The sequence below is a fragment of the Ambystoma mexicanum genome, chromosome 3q (genome assembly GCF_040938575.1).
Source record: "Ambystoma mexicanum isolate Mex_15411 chromosome 3q, UKY_AmexF1_1, whole genome shotgun sequence".
NCBI lineage: Eukaryota > Metazoa > Chordata > Amphibia > Caudata > Ambystomatidae > Ambystoma > Ambystoma mexicanum.
In genome coordinates, this window is record NC_090926.1 from 533,789,111 (window position 1) to 533,812,091 (window position 22,981).

Sequence of the window (22,981 nt, forward strand, 5' to 3'; positions counted from 1 at the left end):
TTCATTTGGATGGTTTTGAATGCCGATATCAATACGCAACAGGGCTCCGAGGTAGACCCTCTGGAGGCCTACTAACAGCAGTGAAAATAGCCAGTGGAACGCGTATACTGGAATCTCTAAATTTTGTAAGTGGTATCTTGGTGTCTATATTGGAATATAGGAATCTGAATTGTTTGACTCTTATCCTGGTAATGAAGATCTATTACAATCCACTAAAGAACGCAATGGAAAATCGTTTGCCATCAATTAATACTTGCCTTTTGAACATGCTGCTCAAATATAGAGGCCTTGAAATTATAATATTGGGTGACCTTATTCGGAGATTAAGCATGGTGTGGGAATGCTTAAGAGGATGGGCTCTACTTCGATTATATCTATGGGTCTTTCGGGACCGATTGACGGGGCTCCCTTTTCCACCTCACGTATAAGCATGCAGGGGCACATTCGGTCCAAACTCTTTCTCTCCTGGGGACTCATTCATATGAACCCTGTTTTTGAAACCTCAGTAAATGTGCATACATGGTCGAATGGCAGACAAAAATCAGTAATAGATCATATGTTTCTGTCAGAGCGCCTCGCAGCCTCTTGTGTTGATTTCTGTGTGGGCGAATCCTACACAAGTGATCATAGAACATTGGTGGCCAAATTGCGCTGGAACTTCACTAAACAAATCCAGGACTGCTTTCCAACTCCAATGACAGTGTCATGCAGTGGAAATAGGATTAGATGGCATGATGGTAACATAGAAAAACTTAACGCCACCTTTCTCTATGAATACGACTGTACGGCGCTTTCCACAAGACAAATACTACTCTGTCCTTTTTTTCAGTGAATATGTAAAATGTCTAATTGACAGCTCTATAAAACCTAAAAAAATCGGAATAACAAGACCGCAACATGCACACAAATACGATCCTATGGTAAGGGCAAAAAAAAATGAAACCAATAGACAAATTAGAGCAATTCAAAAATCCAATCAACAGGATATAAAGTTTAATGCAATTAGGTCTATCAAACAAGCAAAACAAAACTGGCTGAAATGCCACAAGATTTATATGGTGGAGAAAGACAACACAGCGATGATAACTGCATTTAAGGCATCCATCCGCCCGACATTTTTGGACCTTAATAAACTCGCTAGAAAAAACACAGGCTATGCAACAAACTGTGTGTGTGCAAGAGGATGTCTGGGTTTCTCATTTTTCCACCTTGTACAAAGGAAAGTTTGCAATGACAGTATAGAAACAACTAAAATGGGAAACTGGCAATGCAATTTTGATGTAGAAGACATAGAAAAGCAAATCAAGGATTCCAATACTTCAAGAGCTGCAGGCCCGAATGGGCTTACTAATAGCACTCTTAAGAAAAACCCAGAATTGTGGGCCAAGGCTCTTTACATATTATTTTCTGATATTATGCTGACTCGCACCATTCCATCTTCCTGGAGGATTTCCTATATTGTCCCGATATATAAAAAAGGGAACAGAAGTTCCCCCTGTAATTATCGACCGATATCTATTATGGATGCAGACTCAAAAGTATTTGCAGGAATTGCCCTCCGGAAAATTGAGGAATGGATGCTTGAAAATAGGATACTCTGCATGCAACAATTTGGCTTCAGAAAAGGGATGGGCACGGAGATAGGGGGCCTAATTTTTACTCTTTTCTTAGAAAAGGCGTGTAAGAAAGCCGCCACCCCCATATATTTAGCATCAATTGACCTTTTCCTTGCATTTGACAAGGTGGATCGGTCAAGACTGTGGTCCAAGTTAGCTTCAATGGGTATTCCTCCTGGACTCCTGACTATACTCATTAATTTACACGAAGACTCCTCAATCCAAATTTGACTAAATCTCTCAGGGGATCTGTCAGGGCCTATACAAACTAGCAATGGCTTGCGACGGGGCTGCTTGTTTGGACCCACTCTCTTTAACCTATATATAATAGATGTGGATGGGCCCATAACGGCTGCTTCGCTTGTGGCTCCTAGGATCGAGGGTGGGAAACTGTCTTGGACAGCTTATGCAGATGACATACTTCTGATTGATTCTACTCCGGTGGGTCTCCAGCGGAAACTGCTGGCGTTGTCAACATATGTGGATGAGAATGGCCTGTCTATTAACGAGAATAAATCAGTTGTAATATCATTGACTAATTGGAAAAAGCTCCCCGTGTTTAAATGGAAGATAGAGGGATATCCATTACTAAAGGTTTGTTCGTTTTGTTATCTGGGTTTCCCTATTTTCTGTGGCGCCTCTGTCCATATGTATTGGAATTACTACCTTGATAAAGTAGATAAACTTATTTATCAAATGCAAAAGGTTGCCATTAAATATTGTAAGTATGCATTGACCCCGGTAATTAAGTTTTACAATCTTAAAGTCTTGCCCAAATTGATATATGGTTTTGAGATCTTACCATTTCCGACACATCAATTAGCTGCCAAATTGGAAGCCAAAATTTGGCGTAAAATTTTGTATTGTCTAACTAAGGGAGTCCCAATGTCAGCTATCAGTTTCGAGTTGGGTATTTTATCACTTGATAATAAAATTAAGTTGAAGAGACTAAACCTTTATCGGAATTTACTACTTGCCAAAGAAAATACTTTATATGCATTCATTGGCTGTAGATTAAGAACTGGTTCTTCGACTTCAAAGTGGTTGGTGAACCTACAAACAGACTGTTTAAACTATCTTGACTCAGTTTTTTTAACATTGGAGACTTTGATTATCAACCCACTGAGAGTTGAGGAAAAACTTCAATCCCTGGATTGGATGCAATCAATGGAACGGGTTAAGTCCTCCAGGATCTATAAGCAGATTATTTATGACGGAAAAAAATGGGTATTCCGGAATCATACTTAGTTAAATTCCCTGATCCCAAAAGGAGAGCTGTATACATGCGATTTCGCTTTAATGTTCTGTTAACGGGGGACATTTTAGGAATCCGTTCAGGTACCAAACCGATAATTACCTGTCGCTTTTGCCACAGCAAAGAGTCTTCTGAAACATTGAAGCATCTGCTATTACACTGTCAGGCATTGGCAACTCAAAGACTCACAATATTTGGTAAATTTGTTCGCGATGCATCTAGAGTAGATATTGAAGATTTATGGTGGAATATGCTGCATGGTAAATTTAACACATTGAAATTGGCTATTGTGAAATTCTTGGCCGAAATTTGTAACTTGACCACAGTGAATTAATTTCTATTTTTTGAAAAAAATTGTAAAATGGAAAACTTATTTGAAAAGCTTTATTTTTATATGAATGTATGTAAATGTTATAAATTTAGGTTAGGAATGGTATAATATTAGTTTGGTTGTCCTTTTTGTGTTAAGAATAGCGTTCCCCTTTTCTTTTTAAAACTGTTTTAACGATTCTTGAATCCCACTGTTTTGTAAAAAAAATGAAGTTTGTCTTTTTTTGTAAAGGTTTATACTTTGTAAACCAAAACACAAATAAAAAAATTTAAAAAGTTTGCCTCCGACGATGAGGATGGCTCAAGGCGAAGGACTTTCGCCAGGACGTCCAGACCAGAGTGTTGGACATGCCGTTCGACGGCAACAACCTGTTTGGAAACACGGTGGATGAGTCCCTCAAGGCCATCAAGACAGAAACGGAAACAGTCCGAGCCCTAGGAGTCCTTCAGCAACGGCGGAACTTTCAGAGCTCCGGAGGCAGACAGGGAGCCTCCAAGGGATCCAGCGGTGGCTCTTCTACTTACCGCCAGGCGGCCCGCTCCTCGTCCCAGGAGGCCTACAGAGTCCGCGGCAAGCAAGGAGGGTCTCGCCGCCGTCGGCAAGGAGGCCAAGGCGGCAAGGCCTCTTCCAAGCAGGACTGAACCGGCCGTAGCGTCGGGAGACCGGCTGACGAAGTTCGTCAGCGTTTGGGAGTCCATCTCCACCGACCTTTGGGTGCTGGACACTCTGGGCCGCGGACACCCACTAGAATTTCAAAAGAAGTGTCCTCGCATTCCTCCCGTGGCCAGGAAGGAGAATCACGTCCCTCAACCGCTGTTGGAGGTAAGGGCGATGCTCAAAGGTGCCATCAAGCTTGTCCCCAAGAGGCTCCGGGGCTCCGGAGTATACTCAAGATACTTCCTCGTCAGAAAGAAGACAGGCAGTTGGTGCCCCATCCTGGACCTGCGTCGGTTGAACAAGTACATCAAGGCACAGAAATTCAGGATGGTCACCCTCCAGCACGTGCTGGGACAACTGGAGGAGGGCGACTTCCTATCGTCACTGGACCTGTAGGATGCTTACTTCCACATCCCCATTCTAAAAGGACACAAATTTCCTCAGATTTGTAGTCCAGGGGCGTCACTACCAATTCAGAGCCCTGACGTTCGGATTAAAGTCGGCACCCAGGGTGTTCACCAAGTGCCTCGTATCTGTGGCGGCGCGGTTGCGCCTGCAAGGGATCCACGTCTACCCCTACCTGGACGACTGGCTAATCCGTGCAAGGGCAAGAAAACTCGCTGTCAAACACACAGCGAGGACCGTCCGCCTGCTCACGGAGCTGGGATTCGCCATCAACTACCCCAAATCCCATCTGGTCCCGTTGCAGGTGGTACTGTTTCTGGGAGCGAAGCTCGATACAGTGAAGCGATTGGCATCTACATCGGAAGAAAGGACGAAGGCCATTTTGGGTAAGGTGCAGCGCCTGTTAGCCACGGATGTGGCCAGAGTGAGGTCCTTCAAGTCCCTCCTCGGGATGATGTCCTCATGCATCTATGCGTCCGCAACAAGAGTTCCTCGACGCCCGCTGGATTCAAGCGGTGGGCAGCTTCGAAGACAGGATCCCGCTCGACGAGGAGTTCCGTCGGGCGATTCTATGGTGGGTTGCCCGTGCGCACGTCACAGCAGGCATGGACTTTCAGACCCCGGCTGGCTCCCGGAGGAGAGGTTTCTCCACATCAACACCCTGGAGCTACGAGCCGTGTTCTGGGCGCTCAAATCGTTCCTTCTGTCCCTGAAGGACAAAGTGGTGAGGATCTTCACCGACAACACCACCACGATGTTTTACATTCGGAAGCAGGGCGGAACCAGATCCCCTGCCCTGTCCAAGGAAGCCCAGGATCTGTGGCATTGGGCCATCGCACAAGGGATGTTTCTGGTACCCTTTCATCTGGCAGGGATAAAAAACACTATTGCCGACTCACTCAGCAGGGAGCTGCGCTCGTGCCACGAGTGGGAACTGCACCAGGATCTAGTGGACTGACTCTTCCGACGATGGGGCAAACCCCAGATCGACCTATTTGCGACAGCGACGAACTCCAAGTGCCAGAGGTTCGCCAGCAGGTTCGCACAGCCGAGGAGCATGGGTGATGCTTTCTCGTTCCCTTGGGACGGCCTGTTCCTCTACGCGTTCCCTCCGTTGCTGCTCCGTCTCATCAACCAGCTCAAGAGGTCCAGGTGCAGGATGATCCTCGTCGCACCGGCGTGGCCGAGACAGATCTGGTCCCAGACCTTCTGGACTTGTCAGCGTCCCCACCTATCAAGCTGGCGACGGACGCGGATCTTCTCTCCAGAGAAGGAGGCGCCATTCTTCATCACGACCCGGAGTCGCTCAACTTGCAGGCTTGGCTCCTGCAGCACGAGAGTTTGGAGGATACGATATCTCGGCTGACTGCAGAGAGGTTCTTGCAAAAGCCAGGGCGTCCACAACTCTCAAATGCTATGGACATAAGTGGAAGGGGTTCTCTGTCTGGTGCCGTGCACAGAAGATTAACCCTCTGCGGATTACGGCCCCTCAAGTATTGCCATACCAACTGTCGCTGGCCAAAGCTGGACTGGCTCACGCCTCCATCAAGATACATCTGGCGGCCATCTCCCGATAAACCAGAACTACAGGACGGGCGTCCTTGTGGTCTCATCGCCTGGTGAAGGAATTTATGAAGGGACTATTCCGATCGTTCCCACCGGTGAAGTCCCCCGCCCCAGTGTGGGAGCTCAATGTGGTGCTGACCAGGCTCATGGGGGGGCCCCATTCGAGCCTATGCATTCAGTGCCGTTTAAGTTCCTGTCGTGGAAGACAGCATTTCTCGTGGCCATCACCTCTGCACGACGAGTGTGAGAGATCCAGGCCCTATCTTGCAAGCCTCTATACTTCACTTTTCACGGCACGAGGGTTGTGCTGAGGACGCACCCCTCCTTCATGCCCAAGGTGCCGTCGGACTTCCACCTCAACGAGCCCTTGGTGTTGCCAGTTTTCTTCCCGTCGCCTTTGTCGCCGGCTGAGAGGACTCTGCACTCGCTAGATGTAGCTAGAGCGCTGAAGTTCTACGTGGACCGCACGAAGAGTTTCCGGAAGACATCACAGCTGTTTGTGAGCTTTGGACCTGTGAATCAAGGGAAGGCTCTCTCGAAGACTTCCATTTCCAGATGGCTCTCTGGCTGCATCATGCACTGTCACCGGTTGGCAAACCGACCGCTGCCCGGCCGTCCGAGAGCCCATTCGACCAGAGCGATCGCTGCTACTACGGCGTTCCTGTCTGGTGTGCCCCTGCTCGACATCAGCAGGGCTGCTACGTGGAGGTCGACGCACACCTTCACGAGATTCTACTGCGTCGACCGGGATTCCAGGGAGGAGTCCAGAGTCGGCCAGGCAGTGCTGCGCAACCTGTTCGCCTAAGGTGAGCCTGGTGAGGAGGTAAGAGATTCTTAATGTTGAGTTGTTGTATTGCTTGATATTGAGCCTTGTGCCACCTCCCGTGGTTGTGCATGTGTATACTGCTATGTATTCTTATATTCATTAGCATGTGAATCCATGCCAGACCCCATGCTGGAGAAGGAACAAGTTACTTACCTGTAACTGTTGTTCTCCAGCATGGGTCTGGCATGGATTCACATGCGAACCCTCCCTCCTTCCCCTCTGCGGCTCTTCACATGGTCATACTGCCACTTTACGTGCTACCAAATCTGGGGATGGCTGCCAGGGGAGGGGCTTAGGGGAGAGGGCAGTCATTGGCTGGGGGCAGTATGGCCCAGAGATCAGTGATTGGTTACTACTAAGAAAGACAGATCAGAAACAAAACTGATACTGATTTTTTCTTTACTGAGGATTCCCAGCCTGACGACGGGGAATATTCATGAGCATGTGAATCCATGCCAGACCCATGCTGGAGAACAACAGTTACAGGTAAGTAATTTGTTCCTTTTTTGTCTTCTGTCTTGCTCTGAGACTTTGTAACAGCGGCTTTGTGTATGCTGCGTAGTCTAGGATAATTACATAAACCCAAAAACTGCTGCATTTTTACTTGACAGTACTGGCCCTAGGGGTGGCGCGTACTGTTGCCGCTGTATCTGGTAGTATTGTTTTCCCATTTGCAGCGATAAGTTGCCACAAATATAGTAACTCCTGTTGGCAATATTGTAGCTTCTTTTTATCTGCCTTGTACCCTTTTTGAGCCAGCATCAATGCAATAGAATCCTTCTTGCACTGCTGTTCATTTTCACTACATACCAGCAGATCATCCACATAATGGATGATCGTGCTAGGCACCTGAATATTTCCCAAGTCGGCATGCAGCACTCTATTGAGGCAATCTTGTGTGCTCGAAGCGCCGTTGACCATGCGTACACACAGTTCTATACCATGAATCAGGGTGGCTTGGGATTGAGAAGAACTCATTCTTCAGATCCACCACTGTGAAGTAGGTTGCTATCGTGGGAATGCTACATAGGATTGTCGCAGGATTTGGAACTACTGAAAACTCCTTCTGCACCACGTCATTAAGAGGACGTAGATCCTGGATCATCCTCAAATTACCCCCTTGTAGCTTTCTTGACTGGCTATACGGCCGTCTTACATGGGGATATGGATGGCATGATGATCCCTTGCTCTAATAGAGCTTCAATGCTTCCCTTGACAACGGGTACTGCCGCACCCCCACGAATACTGCTTCTGACTTCAACTTAATCAGTACTGGGGTCACATCTCTCAGCAACCCAACATCATGCGGATTAACAGTCCATAATTCTGCTGGCACATATCGCATGTTCTCCTCAAAAATTAAAGACGTGGTCACCGCTGCCATCAGGGGGCATTGTACCTTCCTATACTGCACAGTGGTATCACAGGGGATGTAGATTTCCCAAATGATCTCCCCATTTTGCTCACTGTCCCCAATTAACTCCTCATCAGTCATTTCCTTCAATTGTACTGTCGGATCTACATATTGTACTGTGCGCCACTCGCACCCATCCTGATCTGTTCCAATCAGGACTACTTTTTTTTTTTTGTCTGACACTACTAGTCCTTGCAATTATAATGAATATATTGTCCCCGCCAGCACCTCAGGTGGCACATGGGTCAGAAAATAGAATCTGTGGGCACTCGCCAACATTTTGTCGCAATTTGAGACACTGCTTTTTCTAGTACCTTGATGTCATAGACCACTATGTCCGAGAACACAGGAACTCCAACATCTAACTCCCTTGCCATTGCATTGATTACCGACATTGCTCAAGCTACACCCATCCCTGGAGTGGAACACTCTACCCCTTGATCTGTGAATGATATAGTTACATTTAGTTTACTGAGCAGATCCCTACCTAGCAAGTTAACGGGGGAACTCTCTGAATATAACAAGGGGGCTCGTACTACCTTTCCTCCCACTTTTCTATCCAGCTCCTCAGTGTATGGAACCATACAAATGGCCGCAGAGAATCCCTGCATGTCAAGAGTTTTACCTAATAATGGAAGGTTCCCCTCCATAATGCATGATTTAGTTGGACCTGAATCTACCATAAATGTAATATTTTTTTTTTTTTTTAGTTTATTACAAACTTTTAGAAATTTACAGCAGCATGATTTCCTACTCAACTCTACATATTTTTCTTTTCCTTCCTTCCCTTCCAGTGAAGTGGCATTGATCTTTAACAAGATAAATCATTTTTTGCCTTCAGTTGTCTTTCTATCACTTCTAAGAACACAATCAATGCAAAAGTTAGTTTTTTATTTTGTTCTATGTGAATAGCTCTCCACCATTCTTCGTTGGTATATGTAGAGTGGTTTTCATACTCTTGCCCCAAACATCTCGTTCTATCATCTCTTAGGCTCGGACAAGTTAACACCAGATGCTTCAATGAGTCTTCTCCAGTGTTACAAAGTCGACATATCTCATCTTCTTCTTTCCTAATGCTTCTTTGATGTGCAGTCTCCATGGTTTCCCATTCGTTTAGCCTGAAAAGCATAAAGATTCTTCTCTTCCTGGAAATTGTCCGGTATTTCGGGAGTTCATTTAGTTTCTTAGTTTCATATGGAGTATTTTTCATTCTTTTGTGTTGGATTCTCTTGTCTTGTGTCTCTATCCAGTCAAGTGTTAGTAGTTTTTTTTTTACTGCTTACTGCATCCGGATTCTGCACTTAAGTTTCTGTGTCAGTGTTCAATTGGTTTAGAATGGTTTCGCAAGCGGCTTTCCAATTTTTGATGAGACCATCTCTCCTTTCCTCTTTTTTTTTGTTTTTGTTTTAAGATTCCAAATTGTGGAGTGAAGTTAACTCCTCCGATTTTTCTGTAGAGGTTTAGTGCATTCCATATAACAATAACATGCATCGATGATAGGCTAAGTTCATACCTCATACAGGCTGTTGGAAAGCCTTTAGGCAATTTGAGAATTCTTCGCCAAATCACGTGTTTGCTTATTGTCCAAAACTCACTACTGATTCCGAAGAGAGTCTCAGCTGCGTATGTCAAAGTGGGTGTCATTTTATTTTCGTAGAAGCGAACAGGGACAATTGAGAACTTTCCGTATTTTATGTTGAGTTTGGAGGTTTGGGCGGCTAATTGATTACATTTGGACACCTGTTTTTTAACCATTGGTTCGTCACAAATGCTAGCACTTATTGTTAAGCCCAGGTATTTTGCTTCAGAAACGACCTTGATGACATCATTGCCCATCTTCCATTGAAACTTGCCACATGTATTTTGATTGAGCCTTGTAAGTTCTTTAAAACCAGGATCTCTGTTTTAGATACGTTGATTTTCAGTCTGTTTGTTTCAATGTAAATTTTTTGGGCGTTGATCTTTCTCTGAAGTCTGATTGGTGTTAGATCCATAATCGCAATGTCATCTGCATATAGCATCATATTGATGTGTTATTCATTAATTTTGGGAGGGAAATAATGTACATTACTCATCACCTCACCCACATCCGATATGAAGAAGTTGAAGAGCGTAGCTCCTAAGGGGCAGCTCTGCTTGACTCCACGAGTAGTTTGGATGGGTGTGGTAATATTCCCCTTCTGATCAAGCCAGACTTGTACAGAGGTATCGGAGTACAGCACAGTTATTGCCGCAACTAAATTTGTTGGGCATCCTTTTTTTTTTTCATTTTTTGCCACAACATTTCTTTGTCCACTCCATCAAAGGCTTGAGCCAGGTCAATAAAAGCAACGTAAATTGCTTGTTTTTGTCGTATAGCCTCCATTTTCAATATGTTCAAGATGAATAACTTTAGATTGCAGCCCACTTCTCTGACGAATCCAGTTTGTTGTAGATCCGCTACACCTGCCTTCTGAATCCAAGCTGTTAGTTGGTTCAGCAGCTGACTGGCGAAGATTTTTCCAACTACGTCAAGCAACACAATTGGCCTGTAGTTATTGGGTTCTAACCTTGAGCCTTTTTTCAAAATTGGCACAATTATAGCTCTTCTCAATGTATTCGGAACTCTTCCTTGTTTTAATACCATTTTAAACAGCTTGAAGCAAAAGTCGGCCCATTCCTCAGGATTGTTTTTTAGAATGTGATTTGTTAAGCCATCGGGTCCTGGTGCCCTTGATGTACTCAAGTCTTTTGATGTTTAGGATGTCCTCTCTCTCTATGCAGAGGTTCCAAGTCCCCACATTTGGCGTTACCGTTTGTTCTTTCTTTGTTCTTCTGGAATAATGCTGTGTAGTGGGCAATCCATTGCGATTCTGTAACCACATTGCTTAGACTTGCAATTTGTGGCTTCTCTAAATCGTTAATTGCTGCCCAAAAATCTCTCAGGTTTCGTTGAGCAAGACAGGATATCATTGACTCAGCATCTTTCTGTTCTGTATCGGCTTTATGCCATTTTGTCCAGTTTCTATATTGCATTTTCTGTTTCTTTTTTTTCTGTGTTTTTATCCTCTCTTGATTTATTGCTACTTTCAATTATACGCAGTTGCTTCCTCGGGTCTCTTTTTTGCCCACTACTTCGGGATCATATAAATGTTTTTTTACAGTGTTATTATGATTTTTTGGCGTTGCAACTTTGTATAACTGCAGAAGTGTATCGTACTCAAGCTTTTCACCCTCATCATCATTATTTAACTTATTTAGTTTTGCTATAAGGTCCTTTATTTTGGAGCTACTCATTCGTAGACGATTGCCACCAGGTAGGACTTCGATTTTTTGGTCCCATTTCAGTTGCTTTTCCGTTGTTTTAATTTTGAAGGTAATGGTTACAAGGTTGTGATCACTTAAAGTGGTTTCAATAACCTTCATATTTTGAATCCTGTTTGTCATATCTTTTGAGGTTCTATCGTAATCTAGGATCGATTTTTGGGTGCCTCTCTTCCATGTTGTATGCGCCGGAATGTCTCCTAATGTGTTATCGTTTAAAATGTCCTGGCACCTGGCATACAGTTCCTCCAAGATAACGTTTCTCAGCTTTTGTGAACATTTCTCTTTCGGTAAATTGTCTGTTTTTGTTAGGAGATCCGTGTTAAAGTCACCACATATGATGATCGAGGCATTGTCTTCTGATTCCGTTAACTGGTCTACAAGATCACATAGTTGGTCTACAAATGCGGTTTCACCAATTGCTTTATGCTGCCAGTTTATGTTGATGTGCATTTTTGTGAGAGCCTCGTTCCGACTTGGATTTAACACTGTAGTTGTTTGGATATATGGGCAGAGATTTATTGAGGTACTCATTCGTAATCCACTTTTCCTTTTGACCATAGTAAGCATTCCAGACATAGGTCGACCTCTTTCTTTACATATGGCAGGGTTAAATGCCAGGTCAAATCCATCAACCAGAGGTGGTTCAGTAAGCCATGTTTCCTGACAGCAGATTATGTCTAGAGGCTGCAGGATATTGTTTGAGGTCTGCAGTAAATGGCTAAAACCACGAGTATTCCAGGAGCCTAATGTTGTCAGGTTTGCTTCTATTTCCTCCTTATATTAACTGTGATTTGTATTATGAAGGGCTCCCGCCATCCAGGTCCAGTTATCGCCAATGGCACCATTGAGCTGTATATCATTCTCTCGAGTCGTGCTTTTTCTGCAATTGTGTGTTTCAATGGTTACTCAAAGTTTTTTTTTTTTAAATTTCATTAGTTCTCTGATGTTTTGTTCCTCCCAACAGGATTCATCTTTGATTTGCTTGGGAGTTAGTTTAGTCTCATATTGATTTTCTAGACTAGGGGTCGTGCCATGCACCAAGGAACGATCCTCATTGGCGCAGTGGCCAGTCACCTGAGGCTTTTTCGCAAAGCTTTCTTGTTACTTATTTCTTCTATTGAGAATACCAGGTAGTAGATATTCTCTGCGTTTCTCAGTATAAGGTCGTGCACAACCTTCGAATGGATGTGTAACACTACCCTATCTAAGGTAGAATCACCGATGAATTCGACTCTTTTGATGTCGTTGGATGACACCATCTTCATGTTTACCACATGGTTCAAGAGCTGCAGTACATTAAAGCGATTTAGAATCAAACCATCGTCTTTGGGTTCTGTTCGTTGTAAGAGTAGTCCATAGTTGAATTCTTCTAGAGTCGATTGCGAACCAACTTTTTGGCTCATGGATTTCACTTTCTATCCACTCTCCACGCTTCGTCAGATAGATATATATATAATATAGCTTGTTTCCTGGGTGTATGGTTGTCAATAGGATTGGACATGCAAGTGCTCTCTGTGGCCTGTCCTAATTAGAACATGTATTTGGGGAACGAAAAAGGCCTGTGTTAGGCAAGATTGTATGTAGTAACCCTGTGGGAAACTACACCAGCCTTTTCCTCTTGGCAATAGGTAACTCAACCTTTGGTATAGGCCTGTACTACACATGTTGGTAGTGTGACGGAGCAGCCAGGCTTATCTCCAGAGGGTTCAGTGTGAGATGTAGGGTTGCAAAATAGAGGTTCACAGTGACAAGTATTCAAATAACACTTATACACAAGGTTTCGGTTCCATGTGTTAATATCCCCGTAAAAATATCGCCATATAAAAATATTGCTTTATTTTTGCGGAGATATTAAGCCATGGAACCTGCAGGGGACACCCCCGCAACCCCAAGATTTTTTTAAAAAGGTGTGGGGGACAGCCCTGCATCCCCAGTCCCATTTACCCCATAAATTATCCCAACCAATATCTCCTATGGCCTTACCCCACTATATATATATATGGCGATATTAATAGTGGAGATATTATCTGATACCAAGGTTTCTTGATTAAATAATTATTATTTTAAGTCAGTTTTAAAATAAGCCTTCTTTGCAATTGGCAACTATAAAAATACAGTAAGTAGATACCCTTTTGGGATGGCACACAGATATTCCTACACCCTCAGGTGACTTCATTAGCTAGGACACTGTGGACATTAACATATCACTTTTCACATTTAAATGGTAATGCTGAAGTTGTGGCAAAAAATAAAAGGGTAATAAAAGGCACAATGGTTAACAAGTTTCACAACCGGGTAAGCACTTTTGAACCTCCCAATGCAATGTAGATTAACCCTTTCCCAGCTATACAAGTAAGGTATGTATGACTTTTTGGAGGGACAGTTAAACACAATCGGCGGTTAGAAGAGTCTTCAGGGAGCCAAAACAGCCAATGTCAATTGAGCAAAGTCTAGGGGAGCTGAGCACTTCTTGAAGGTAGGTAAAAAGTCTTGCACAATGTTATAGGGAGTTTTGTTGCAAAATAAATCACTATTGGGCAACAAGCTGGGAGGCTTGTGAAGGCGAAAGCTGCAAGCAAAAAGGCAGCAAATGCAGGTCTCAACTGAGAGCAAGCAAGCAAGCTACAAAAACAAGAGGTAAGTACCCATAGTTCACAGTACCTTAGGTCTGAAGAAATGGTTTGAGCGGTCTTCTGTTCCTGTTGTAGTCTGGCAGAGCCTGTTGTTCCTGGGCCTCAGTCGTGGGGACAAGAGGGAGAACGTCTGGGGACTACTGCACTACGATTCGAAGGTCGGCGGTAGCAATGGTCAAAGTTCAGATCAGCAGCACTTCGCGGTTTCAGCTGCTCGCAAATGGCACCACTGTGGTTCTTCGATACCTTGTGGACTTTCCTTGCTGCTGGGGTCCAGCACTCTGTTGAGGTGGCTCATGATTGGTCATCCCTGCTTCGAGGGAGTCCGGAGGATCTTCCTGGAGCTTGGGTGCAGCTTAAAAACGATGCGCTCTATTCTGTTGTTCCTGTCCCCTGGCACCCGGTTCCTGCAGCTACAATGGAAGTACAGCCAGCAGAGAGAGGGGTTTCAGTCGAGTTCGTCTTGGGGTCGATTGGTCCCACCAACCCATGGGGAAAAGTCGTCCTTTCTGGGCTTCTCTAGTCTGTCGAAATAGGAGCTTCAGCACTGCAGCAGGGCTTCACCGGGTGAAAAAAATGGTCCAGGAGGTGCAGCAAGCTTCTCTTCCAGTTTCTTTCTTCGGTTCCTTCGTCCAGTGGTCGACTCTGCCTTCCTTGCAAAAGATATTGCCTTTTATGCAGGTCTCTCCCATTCATTCGCAGCCTCGCTGTCACTCCCACAGCAGGGTGGCTGTCCTCCAAGGACAGCCAGCCAATCTCCTTTGGGTGCATTCCTGTAACCAAGGAGACTAAGCACAGGGAGTTTCGGGAACCTCCCACGCTTCCTGCTCTGCAGACACGCTGGAGCCAGAGGCGGGCTTCACTAGTGAACCCAGCCAAAGACAAAAATAACAAAGGGTCCAAACCTAGGCTGGCACGCAGAGTAAATCTCAAGAAGTAGCTTTAACAACAAGAAACGGCGAAAAAAAGAAGACTGGGGCCATTTTGATAAAATGGGCACCCATGGGTGTTATACTGTAGCTGCGAACGCAGCCCGCAGTAAAAACACACAATGGTAGGAAAATTAAACCGCTGCCACCAGCTATTAATTGTAGAAGGGGTAACATGACAATGTTACATGAGAAAGTAGACCATGGGGATACCAGGTAACCCCTCCAGTACTCTATGTAAGGTAGGGTGTGCTGGATCTAAAACGTTACAAAAGGTAAGTGAAGTCAATTTCACTTCACTGCTCTTGGAAACAGTAGTTTATCCAAGAGAGGGTATTTAAACCTTTGAGAAATCCAAAGGACTTCTCTGTGTCACTGCACTAAAGGTGCTGTGTGTCACAATGTAGAAAGATGTCGTCTATGGAGTTTGTCAAACTCCAAAACCAAAAGAAACACGAGTTCAAATCATATAAAAATGCATGAGAGTGGGGAAAAAGGTATCGCTCTCTTCAGGATAAAAATTAAAAAGTCCAGCAAAGAGCTTGGGTTCTCTAAGGTAAAAGGGAATTGGCACTTTTCTGAGAATTCTTCTTAATAGGCCGCCCCCTGCCTTCATAACTCCTTGGAACAGGGCGCCCGTTCGCCCTGCCCTCCTATTAAACTGTGTAGCCTCACCCTGCTGCTGTTGTTGCCCACGTTGCCATTGCCTGTCAGCCCCATAAGGGAACTGATTTTGGCCCCCTTACCCAAATTGCAGGTTTCCCATTCCTTGAGGCCCTTGGAATCCCTGCCCTCGAGGTGATGCCCCCATCTCCTGCAAAACCAGCACTGTGGTGTTCCCAATCCTCTCCCAGGGCCCTATCCCCTCAAAGCCTCCTGCCCTTGCTCCTCGAAATCCCTCTATTCCCCTTGGTGCTCCTCCATACTGCCACTGAGTTTGTGTACTGTCTCCCCCCCCCTCCCATTGTCCCTGTCCTTAAGCCCACAATACTGCAATTGTGGCATTCACAATCTGTTGAGTATCACCGGTGCTTGGATGACAACCTTATTTAGTTTCTTTTCCACTAGTTTTGCCTCGTCCGTTTGCTGCTTCTGCGCAGTCTCCCTGTCCTGCTCCTTGAATCTCTTACAATGGTGGACTATCATACTTTGTATCTCCACCCACCCTTTGGCTTCAACTCCCACAATTTTATCTAGTGCCTTCTGGAACTCTTTTGGTAATCCCCCTTTACGATAAAGTAGGAAAATGATCCCGAATGGTCCCATTGCCCTCCCGTCTCAACTATGAATATTTCCTGTAACTTAAGAATAAACCTAACTGGGTCCTCATCACCCATCGTGCACTACATTAAAGAATGTAAGTCAGCGGTATCCGGGTACATCTTTTGTAGGGCATCCCATACCGTTACTTCATTAAAGGCTGCTCCATCATGTTCGTTATTTGCAAGAATTATCCCAGGGTGCCCAGCCTTTACTCGTATGTCCCCAGCCTCGTCTCCAACTACGGTGAACAGTAAACTCTTAAGGTCTCCTAGTGCTAAGGTGCTACCCCTGCTGTTTGTCTCTCAAATTCATAGATCCATTTACTGGCTCTGGCTGTAAACTGGGGGAGAGCTTTAATACATTTACTTTTGTCTATTGGAGGCCATGGCACATACTGCGCTATCCCTACTCCATCCCATCTATAAGAGGCATCTGCATGTCTATTTTGTTTTAAACCCTGTTTTTAGTATTTTTCTGATTTTATATTATAACAATTAATTCTGGTTGATTTCTCTGCCTATCCCTTCCCCCTGCCTCTTGTTGCTGCGATGGGTTTCTCGCCACCTCCTCTCCTTGACCTCTTCCTTCCCATGCCTCTTCATTATTTCTGCCACCTTGATCTTCCTATTCATTTTCCTTCGCTGGTTCGACTTCTTGTCCCAGAACGTCCATACCCTCTCCCCAATATCTCTTTCAACACAAAACATTTCTTATTACCCCAGTGTTGAATGTAACCAAAACATTTCCTGACTTCCAATCCCCTATTTTCTGCACTGGTACCCTTATTTCTGGTGGTACTTCTCCAGGTTCTTTTAACGTGACCAACCTTTCCCACAACAGAGGTGCAGAAGCTCTTGACTCCCCCCAGTTGCTGATACTGTTGTTGACAATTTCTCTACCACTGGAGGCTTATGGACTGGATTTGTATACACTACTGCAGAGATCTAAAATGTATTTTCTTTTTTGTAACTGCTTTCCCTTATTTCGCAGCTAAACAGATGGACATTTTTTCTAGCATGTTTCTGTTCTGGAGAGGCCTGCTCTGGCCAGGAGCAGGACATCCCCCCCCACCCCCCTTCCTTTGTTTCCAATGCCCATTGTCTACGATATTTTTCTATCCTGTCACATTACAGTGGCAGGGCCCTATGCATGTGTCTTATTGGTGTTTCTTCCCCCATATTAATACTGTGCATGTCCCTTATGCTTCACCTAGATCTTACTGCTATGCTGCGCGCACTGCTGCTTGTTACATAGAAACACAGATCAACCTACTTTTCCCCCACCCCTTTTTTCCCCACTTTTGTACACATCGCGATTCATTCACCTATCTTGTTTTTTTCCACAAAAAGACAGCAAGAGAAAATATACTAAAATAATTGAATAAAATCCAGGCCCATTTCTTATACCGAGCCACTACTTTCCTTATATCCTCGTAGTACCACCTTCTCAGATTTGTATACATGCTAAGGATCCCATTGCTTTTATTGTCGTAAAAGAATTCCGAGTGGCACTACCTTCTGATCCTTTTATGGCTCAGGATCTCTTGCATCGCAATCTTTATATGCCAAGGCTCCCTTTCTTCCCAGTCTTTACATGCTGATGCTCCCTTCCCATTATAAAAAGTAGAAAAACTGAAATATGCCACAATTTAAATGCATAACCCAACTCCTATCCTATCTGTACCTTACCACATCACCAAAATCCTATCCCGTCTGTTCCTTAACTCATCACTAGTCTTATCCACTTTGTCATTGACCTTCTACTCCATCCATTTACACCTCACATACTGTCGTACACACATCGCCCCTTCTTGTTATCCCTTACAAGTGTCTACTTACATGAGCGTGTTCACCCGAGTTTCTCCGTTATGGAGTCCAATACCAGCCTTTCCTTCTCTCTGGAGCCACGCCACGCTTCACAGAGCAGAGAGGATTTCTATTGAAATGGCTCTTTCTAAAACCACGCAGGAAATCTGTTTTTTTTAATTTAGCGGACCGGTCGCTGTAGGTGGGCGTGGCTCTTTTCTGGAAAAGTGGCCTGGATCCTCCACAAGGTACGGGGAATGCTGGGATAACGTCGGGGGTCACCACTTATAAGGGTGGCCCTAATTACACTCACAACAAAATCAATACACCCCTGTGGGAAAATAAGGCGATCTTGTAAGGATATAAAGTTTAATTTTACAAATGAGGATGGTAGCAAAGTACTCTGCTGCCTGAACAGTCTTCCTTGTCCCTCTTCCCGTTCCTTCCTGCCAATGTGGTTTCAAGCAGGAGTTTAAAGAGGTCTGGCTTGCCATGGTAATGTCACTGGAGCTGGATCATGACTTCAGCCAAATCCGTCCTTTTTCCATAATAGGGATGCTCCAAAGCCGCCTTTCTTCGTTGTCAGCAGTTTTGTCAGGGTATGCTGTTCTACATTTTGCTAGCGATGCAAAAACACACTGTAGCTCATGCTTTCCTCCGTTTTGTAACTATGCAAAAACACACTGCAGCTCTGAAGACTTTTACAAACGTTGAGGCCTGGCCTACAGAAAACTAAATAGTTATCTATGTACAATTTTCATTCATCCTATCCATATTTCACTCATCCTGCTCACTTTATCTGGGTCCTGTACATTCCTACACAATTGACACTTATAATTTATCCCATTCTGCATTTTGCCACACAAAACCAGCGAGTCCTATTTTTAACTCTCATGGACCCTTGACTGACAATAGTCACCAACCAGGTGAGTCTGTTCGCAATGGCCATAGTGAAGAACACTGCACACTAAGCCTGTGGTCTATTTGCATCCCACAGGCCACATTCCTTCCGGGGACGAGGGGGGAGTTTGACTCCTCTACAGCTCTACCTAAGCTTTTAAAATGCCTGGGATCTGACATTACAAATCTATCCAACTAATAGTTAATAGCACCTTATATTAGACAATATCTACCTTCTTCATTGCTTGCCTATGTCTGTGTATGTGATTATGTTTGCATTAGAGCCTTGCTAGTGTCCCTCCTCCCCCTAGCCCATTATAGTGCCCTAAAGAGGTCTTGCCTAACTCTAAAGCGCTTGGGGAGTCGGGAGGACCCTGGCTCCTTCCCAACAAGAGTGCAAGGCTGTTCCCTTCCTTCTTCGGCCTCCACTGCAGAGAGTGAATATCAACCTTTTAAATTTTCCCCATTCCTCCTGTGAAGCCTAGCTATTTTGGTAAATGTCCTCTTGTACTAAAACAGAGTTTAAACATTCCTAAAGCGCCATTGGTCACAGTGGCAAGGAATAATTTTCTCAGCTGCTGGTGAGAATTTGGGAAACAAAGTTCTATCTAAGGACCTGACTGGAAGCTTTGGATGATGGTTGTGGATGGCTGTAAACAGTCTGACCACCTACGTTCGTGTTTCTGCTTTCATGTGTTTCAGATGTGAGGCACCCAGTTCTACGAAGCAAAACACTGGAGATGAACCACCAGTCTGTGCTTCTGGTATCTGAATGTACAGATGTTAGTTTGGTGTGTGAAGAAAGTGGACCTTCTGGAATTTCCATTGTTGATTTTGGACCTTTGATTTCATTCATATTGTTCTCCTTTGAATATGGCTCAGAGTGGTTAGGGATGGTTGGCAAGCTCTTTGCATGTAAGCATCTTGTGGTATTCTAAGGACAGCCCATGTCTAATCAACATCCTAGCACTAAAGTTCAGTTTCCTTTATTCTGAAGGCTTTTCTTACATCCTGTATGATCCATTCATGGGGAGGTTTGCCTTGTTTTGACAGACAGCATCTTGTTTTTTTGTTCTTTGTTTAATTTTCAATAAATACCAGGGTGACTGGTGTCTTCCCAACCAGAATTTGTAACGTAAACCAGCCCTTCCCCCAAGACTGAAGTTCACTGAATTGTTTCCTGCATTTCTGGGTGCTTCTTTGTTAATAGTGTTCACCTGTTAAAGGTATACATGAGAATGCATTTGGGCTAAGGTAGTATTTGGAATTTTTCAGCAACACATCAGTTTTGACCATCTGCAAGACTGTCCCTTGCACCAAGACAAATGCCTTTTGTCTGTTTTTCCTTTGGTACAGGCTCTCAATTAGATGTTCAATACGTCATCCTCAAACATGTATTGACTAGATCTTATATCTGCAACAAATGTACCCAGGCCCCCAACCCGTCAAATATTGTCTTGAGCATTCCCATTTGTATGCAGCAAGGAATAAAAAGACCTTGGAGCAAGTACAAGTCATTCATTGCAATCCCTCTTATTCTCCTAGTCCAGATTCCCTACACACCCCATCCAACCCATCCACCTTCCCTCGTCCATCCCCTGTCCACCATGTGACCCTACTAACATGCCTGCTTTGTCTTAATAATTAATTAGCAGGTTTTATATAGGTGGATGGGGTGTTTAATCCTGGCAGGAGTCTCTTGGAGTAGGGCTGGCACGTCGACTAGGCACGTTGGCTAGGCTACGTGTGTTCCTTAGTTTCAAAAATGTAAATAGATCATTTGTGCAGTTCAAATGGTGCATCCTGATCTGAAAATGGGTTTCTCCCGTCCGTACCAGAAGTAATGTCCCATTGGTATTGATGGGAGAGGGGTTGTGGGGGGGGCAGGGGGGTGGGGGGGTGGGGTTGGAGTTTATGACAAAAGCAGAACAGTAACTGTAATAATAGCTGGTAATATTATCCAATGTAATGCTACACAGCAAATTGTCCTCTGAAGGATGAAGGGTTGAGTCGCACTGGCTGGGATTTGAAATTCTGAAGTGGTGGTTTGCCCCAAGTCCAAGATCAGTGCTTAACGAAGGAACTCGACAGCCTAACTAAAAGTAAAACTAATGAAAAGTGTACTTCGCAATTACATTGATACAAAGGTTGAATAGTGTTAAGTAAGCAATTTCATCTTTGTTGATAACTTCTTTCAATTTTAAAACAGATTCTTGCAGGACAAAAACATTGTTTACTTCATTTTTAGGAGTATAGCTCGACTTGCTAATGTGGATGAGAAGATGCTTCGAGAGGCTGCAGAGAAAGATATTATTTTAGACCATGAGAAGGAGTGGAAGTTAGGCAAGTGCATCCTGCGTTTCCCTGAAATCTTGCAGAAAATCTTGGATGATCTCCTCCTTCATACACTCTGTGATTACCTCTATGAACTGGCCACAACCTTCACAGAATTTTATGACAATTGCTATTGTGTGGAAAAGGATCGGCAAACTGGTGAGTGTACAAAATACTTTCTTAGATGTATGTAACTTTGTAACCAAGTGATGAAAGGTAAACACTCCTGTTCCTTAGATCTGTGTTTATTGGTCAATGAAGCTCAGTTTTAAACATGTTTTTTCTTGTATTTTCTGTGTTTTATATACTGTGGCGTTAAGACCCCGTTCCAAGGTCTGGAACATGTGGGTAACGGGCCGGCAGCCCAAGTTAACAAAGGGTGCAAGAAAAAAGTGTTTTCAGTCATTGAACGGGACACCTCGCGTGTTCCATTCAACGAATGAAAATACTGTCTTAAGATGGCTGCTGTACAGAGCCCCACTTCCTTTTCCATGGCGGCCTGCAGGAGCCAAGGTGACTGAGCGGCTGTGGTGCAAGTGCAGCTGCTGAAATAAGCTGTAGGGGGGTGGCAAATGAGAAATAAAAGGGTGATGGAGGGTAGGGGGAGATGCTGGTGGGTGGAGCCAGGCGGCATGGAAGGCGGGCTTTCGTCACAGATTCAAGACTGCGTTCTTAGCCACCTGATTGGATGGCTTCCCCTGCCAGGGTGCTAATGTTGCTCCAGCACGCTTTGTGACACTGCAACCTTCTGTAGTGCCACAGTGAGACAATATTGGGCCTCATTACGAGTTTGCCGGTACGGATACAACGGTAACGGTAAGCTTGCCGGTACCGTTGTAGCCAGACCGGCAAACTCTGAGTTGTGCTCGCGGGTGCCTTTCATTTCAGCAGGCCTGACCTGGCGGAATGAAAGGCACCCGTGAGCACAGCTTACCTGTAGCACCGGCACGGTAATGCCGGTGCTACAGGCATCCCCATTCTGATTGAGCCCCATCGGGCAATGGGGATCACCCATATTCCGGCACCTGCGAAAGGCGATTGGCGGGGCCGGAATACCCCAGTAATTGCCCATTCGCGGGTGCCAGATTTTTTCGCAAGTTTGGAGGTAGCCTACCTGTATTTATGAGGCCCAATGTGTCCGTCCTTCAAAGAGACCATTCTAAGGTTAGGTGCATTGCAAGCCTTTTAAGCAACCTCTTCCCTTTTTACATCTGTTCAATTCATGTTGGGTATCATTGTGTTGAAAGTTTTGACTGCACAGAGGAGACTTCCAATTTGTGCACTTTCGTGTGCTTTGTCTACGACGTGCAAAATATGATGGTTAAACCTGGTGCAACACAGATTTTGCACTTCGTAATGTAACAAAGTGCAAATGCCTCCCACATTGTGCACATGTGGGAGGCATTTATAATGGTTCCCCACAGAATCTGCCAGCTTTTGCCAGTGTGAAGAACAGCATGAAAATGTGATGCACGCATTAATGCATGTTTTTAAGCAGATTTACATTTTTATTACACTCAATGCTCCAGATAATCCTACTAAAAAACAAAAATGTCACAGAACATAAAAACCAGTGCAAACCTTTTAACACCAGGTTTTACACTCATTTTAATACTTCAGGATTTAAAAAATAAATTCCTATCTGTTTTCTTGCTGACTTTATGCCTGCCCTTGTCCCCTCCAGTGATTGCCTTCGGTCAAAGCTAGTTTTACCCTCCCTCAATTTATCTCATTTCTGTTA

The 22,981-nt window shown here is 44.5% G+C and overlaps 1 protein-coding gene across 1 annotated transcript in view; it reads left to right on the forward strand.

Annotated features, from left to right (window-relative positions):
• The window catches only part of RARS1 (arginyl-tRNA synthetase 1), a 390,240-nt gene that overhangs the window by 286,760 nt on the left and 80,499 nt on the right, over positions 1-22,981 (forward strand). The window contains exon 14 of the mRNA XM_069654297.1: positions 21,155-21,399. Within this exon, the coding sequence (XP_069510398.1) occupies positions 21,155-21,399 (245 nt within the window). The remainder of the gene's footprint in view (positions 1-21,154; positions 21,400-22,981) is intronic.